The sequence below is a fragment of the Hibiscus syriacus genome, unplaced genomic scaffold (genome assembly GCF_006381635.1).
Source record: "Hibiscus syriacus cultivar Baekdansim isolate YM2019G1 unplaced genomic scaffold, ASM638163v2 tig00110548_pilon, whole genome shotgun sequence".
Lineage (NCBI taxonomy): Eukaryota > Viridiplantae > Streptophyta > Magnoliopsida > Malvales > Malvaceae > Hibiscus > Hibiscus syriacus.
Window position 1 is genome coordinate 3642415 of NW_024062775.1, and position 6000 is coordinate 3648414.

Sequence of the window (6000 nt, forward strand, 5' to 3'; positions counted from 1 at the left end):
CTTCAATTTGCAATGATAAAAATAATATACCGGTGGAGGAAATAACTCTTTAATAGGTTATTTTTAATATATATATATATATATAGTTATATAGTATATGTATTTTACCAAACCATATCATCAATTCTTGAAGTTTGGATACAATATAAAACACTGAACAGATAAAGTCCAAACCATCCCTTCCATCTTCTGTACGGACCATATTGGACCCCACATCAAGTGTCCCCTTTCTCATAATTTTTCCACATTTCCTCAAAATTCAACTAAGCAGACAATAAAATAAACTTATTATTATTTTATTCAAATAGTAATATTATTGGAACTCAACTTCATTCATCAACGACTTACTTTTTGAATATGAAAATTTTAAAAATATAATTCATTTTTATTAATTAATAATTCTTTGTTGATATTTAAAAAAAAACTTTATTTATTGGAAATATTCACATACCTTGTTGTCTTGTGTCTCTTAAAAGCTAAACGGGTGCTATGGTTTTGATGTAAGATTTCTTTTTTGTGTTAATTTAATTTGTTTTTATGTGATAGTATTTGTTTTAAAGATTTTGAATTATTTAATGATGAATATTTAATATTTTATAATTTATGGTATTTGAATTTAAAATCTCTAGAAATAACCATCATTATTTTAACTACTGATATAGTTTGATTAGTACGATATGATTTTTTATTTTGAAAAATTATAAGTATTTTAATTCTCATATTTCAAGAATTTGTATGATATATTTCTAAGTTTTCTATAATAAAATATTAAGAAAAATCTATATATATATATATATATATCGTAAGAAATAGAAAATATGAAATATATATTAATAGGTGTATTGATAGAAATATTATAATTTCGTCCATTATTGAAAACGTTGTGAATGATAAGATAATAAAAATATAAGTGATGGTGTCATACATAGGATAATTATATATTAGTAAATCTATAAAGTATATGTACTCCAAAAAATAATATCGATGATTTGTAAAATTGTGTGGTGTTTCTGACCCCTAAGACTTTTCTCCTATATATTATATATAATAAAATTAAAGATATGACATCACTTTTAAAAAAATTGACACCCATTAAAAAAATTTGATCCTACATTTCAAAATATATTTAACAATAAAAATTTCACAGTATGTAAACAATTGAACGTTCAGTGAACTATTCGTGAATTATTTGATGGGAAGTTTATTTATATTCGTTTATTTATTAAATGAACTAACATGAACAAGATTTTATGTTCGTTTAATTAAATGAACGAACACGAATAGAATTTGTTCATTCATTTATTTTTGTGAACGTTCAACAATCTGTTCATTTATGTTCTTTTGTTTATATTCAATCTACTCTCTAGACATGTTTAAAATATTAATACTTAATAAATTTTAACCTTAAACCCATCAATATTTTTAAAATCCAATTAATTATAAACTCAAATAGAAAGTACTCAAATCATTAAAGAAAATATGAATCCTAAAATTATTTAATAAGAAAAAATTCTTCTCAAATATAAATTCAATAATTTTGTTCATTTACGTTTCTTTGTGTTTGTTTACGCTCGTTTCGTTCGTTTTTCATTTTAACGAATGAACAGAAACAAACTACATTTCTTAATAAATTAACAAAAAAATTCATTCGTTTAGTTGTTCGTATTCATTCATTTGTTTGATTAAAGTTAAATGAACGAACAAGAACTACCTCGTATTCTTTTGGTTCGTTTACAAGCCTAAAATTTTACTCAATTTCTCACTCAAATTTTTTTCCTTATAATTTATAAATTTGACACCTCAAAACAAATCTTCTAGCTCTGCCCATGCTTTGCTCATATGATAGAATCTTCAGAAAATCTTTATTGATGGAGATTTGATAATTTTTAATAAATCTTTTATAAAGTTATAATGTATAATGTATTTAGTGGCGAAACTCAACAATACTGTTAGGGGCATTTAATTTTTTTATATGTTAACTAAAATATTTTTTTAAACTTTTATGAATGTAAATTATATATCAAAATATTATATTAATAAAAGAAAACTTTATAAATCCTTAAAATTCATTTGTTCTCACAAAAAATAAAAAAAATGAAATTCATCTAATATTTTTTTTGTTTGTCCATAATATCAAACATGTAACATTTAACTATAAAATCTATTGATTTAATAATAAATTCACATATATATAAATTTAATTAATAACTTTTAAAATCTATATTTATATTTATATAATAAGATATTTTGAGGCACTTTCATATATATATATATATCTAATTTTTTATTTTCAAAGATAAAAATTCATGTATTCACATATTAAACATAAATATTTGTAATAAAATCATAAATATAAATTAAATTGGAAAATATTTTTTAAAAATTACTTTAACTCAAATAAAATGCTTGATAATTTGATTGAAGTCATCAATTTAAAGAATATGACCGTACCAAAGAAGATGAACAATCAAACATACAAAAAAACAGAAATTCTTTGTATCTTTAAAATAAAAATAACAAATAAAAAGATTTTTATTCATTTAAACATAAAAATAAGAAAAATAGATATTGACTCTTTTTCATAAATTATATTTAATTAATTTTCAAATTCTAAATTAATTTATACAATTTTTTGAATAACAAATTTAATTATTTTTTACAACGAAATTTAATTGTTCATTATACATATTCTTGAAGAGGCCAAATTTAATCATTTAATAATATATAATAATTATATATATGGAAGAGTCTACAACGTTTGGCGTATATCGCAACGTATCACTAAAGTGATGTATCAAAATATATCACAGACAAATTTTTCTTTATTATGTAAATACTAAAAAATATAAAATTTATTTTATACGACAAATATTGTAGACTCTTCCATATATATATATATATTATTATTATTATTAAATTGATATTTGGGGTGGGGGCCATGGCCCCCACTAACCCTCACTAGGTTCCGTCATTGAAATTATATTGTCTCTCTTGATTGAAAAAATTCATAAATTAATTGATAAAAATATAATTATCATCCATTAACTTTGTTCAATAACAAAATATTTCAAGAGCTTTAATCGATCTAATAATTTCCTAAGAATCTTATCCAAAAGTATAATAAAATATTCAATTTTAATTAATATAATTTTAATTGAATAAATATATTTTGAAATAATCATAAACGCATCGCTTTACTAGTGTCTTAAAAGAAGAGATCTTTGTCCGAAGTCCAAATATCTACAGTGCGAAAAAGTAATGTCAGTTTCCTTTCCATTTTTCAGCTCCTAAAATGTGAAATGGCAGAGTGGGGTTTGAAAGCTACAGTTAAAACGACGGTGTTTGGAATCTTATGGCTTTAACTTCCATTTTAAATAATTGAAACAAGTGGTTATTTGTCCAAATGTACGACCAACAATAGGAACAGGAAAATAAGCACACGTGCACTGATGCCGATCTAAAACGCTGCCCGACACCCAGCTCACTCACAAAATATTTCATTGTTAATTTCATATATATATTATTTGCACTTATTATGGGAAAATAATGAAATAAGCATCTTCAAATCTAATCTAAGATGAACAAATATTATAAATTTCTAAGCCGTTAACAAGTTATAGATATGTATGTGCGCTAAGGTAAATAATTTCAATATATTAATGTACAATAAAAATAAAAAATGAAAATAACTATGTTTTGAAAATTTTATTTATATTATGAACAGCAGTGGCATTTTTTATACCCTTGGTTTCATAGTACAAATATTTTACTAATTCATTTCTTAACCCAAAAGAGAGGAATACAAACCCCAGATGCCCTAAAGTTCTTTTTTTTCAAATAAAAATTAGATAATAAATATGTTTTTTTCTTTCAAGAACCGGTGACCGATTCAGCAAGTTTCCCGATTTTTCAACGAGCTCCGGGATAATTTCTTCGCAGGTTTCCTTTCCTTCCCCGGTCGAAAATCAAAGCCTAACGCATCCGAAACTTCTTCGGAGCTCCACCCGGCTTTTCGAAGCGTATCCGAGAACCGATCCGCTTTTAAAAGGAGCGCATCGAGAACCGCTTGATTATCCAATAAAACCATCTCTACCTCGAAGAACCCGGATGCTGACACGTGCACGATATCCGTTATGTCGGACTCTCCCCACCCGCCTTCTCGAAGAACTGATCCCATTTGCCCAATGTATTCGTCGACCCATTTGGGAGTTTGGCTTCTCGTCATTTCCAAATATTTATCAGGCGACGAATTAGACGACGATGACGACGAGTTCCGGCGCCGATCAAATGCCGCGTCACTCCAGAACTCGACCCATCTAGGTGTCCTACCGGTTACCAAACCCGAATCCAAACTCCGCCTCGAGAAATTAGTGGACGGCCCAATTGATTTTTCGCTAAGAGATCTCTGTTTTTCCAACACTTTCGGATCGAATTCGGAGCTCTTAAACAGAGATTCCCTCTCGAAAAAAGTAGATATATCGAAACCGCAACAGAAAACATGATTCTCGTCGATGAAGAAAATCGGGTTACCCGCTAAAGACGGGTGACAGGGAATATAGCAGTGGTTAAAAATGGGGATTAAAAGAGGAGCTCTTTTAAGCGCATTCCTTGCTACTCGTAAAGCTTTCCCCGGATCGGACGGTCTGAACCCCCAAGATTTAGACCATAAAGTGTTACGCGCGATCTGAAAGGAAATTGCAGCGATAGGAAGATCAAGCGAAGCCCGGAGATGGAGCCGTGCCCCGGCAGATCGCCAATCGGGAAAACCAGGACCCACGGGTAACCCGGCTGATAATATGGCTCGGAGGTCAGGCGGGAAAACGAAACCAATCTCAGCTTCCGCTCGGGCAAACTCGGCGTCCGATAAACCCGGCTGGACTTGAAAGCCGGAATCCCGTAAATGGGTTATAACTTTATCAGCTAAAGAAGAGAAAGACTGAAGACCGTTGCGAACAGAGAGGGAAGCCGGAGTTGAAGGAGCAGAAGCCCGAGCAGAGAGACGGCGTAAGCCAGCTATATGACCCGGATTCAGACCGGACATTCTCCGGTCAACATCGACCATTGTTGCTCTAATAACTAACGTCTTCTTCTTTTCAATTCCCCGCGGAAATAAAAGAAATATTCCGTCGGAGAAAAAGGTTTCCGACGACTTTCTTTTGTCTGTGTAAAGAGAGAACAAAAAAAGCCGAGTGGGGATAGCTTGATTCTTGGGGGTAGAACTTTAAGAAGTCAAGAAACGGTGCGTATTTATAGCTGTTTTGAGTTGTTGCTAATATTTTATTTAAATTTTTGCTATATTTTTTACTTGACATAATGTTAAAATTAACCCCAAAATTTATGAAAATTATCATTTTGGCTTTTTTTCTTTGTAGCATTTTGATCTTAACGTTTTATTTTAGGATTAAAAGTTCATATTGTTTAATTAAATAATCAATTTAGATACTATTTTTAATATTTTATCCTCAATATTTTATTTCAAAATAAAAAGATCTTTATTTTGGAGCGGATACAGTGTTGCAAACTCCAATGGCACCTTGTGAAAATGATAGTATAGTATGGGGGAGTCACGATTCGGGAGTTTATTCAATTCGTTATGCCTATTGGTGGCTCCAGAAACCTTCCCACCTACATGTACAATCTTTCATTTAAGGAAGACGGTTGCAAAGCTGTGTTCTTCATAAAGTACAAATTTTTGTGTGACGATTAGCGAACGACGCTTTGTCGGTAGGTAACAGAGTTCGGGCAGTCAGATTGGGTGATGGTATGTGTCCTCTGTGCAAGGCTGATGTCGAGACAACGATGCATTCTTTTCGAGACTGCGCTGATTTGAGGGACATTATTCGAGTGGAAAATATGTCAGGTACATTTTTTAATTCTGTTTATACATCTCCATATTATGGTTAGAGTCTGTATGTGCTATGTTTGGGGTTGATTCCTTTGGAATGTATGAAATGGTAGGAATTTGATGGTCCACGATGGTCTGATGCAACCTGCTTGGGT

General features: G+C 30.0%; 1 protein-coding gene across 1 annotated transcript; it reads right to left on the reverse strand.

The window, feature by feature from the left end:
* Window positions 1–3801: 3801 nt before the first annotated feature.
* On the reverse strand, window positions 3802–5206 carry LOC120130801. Its single transcript, XM_039147957.1, has one exon. The coding sequence runs from the start codon at window positions 5060–5062 to the stop codon at window positions 3890–3892; it is 1173 nt and encodes a 390-aa protein (XP_039003888.1). The 5' UTR covers window positions 5063–5206; the 3' UTR covers window positions 3802–3889.
* Window positions 5207–6000: the final 794 nt, after the last annotated feature.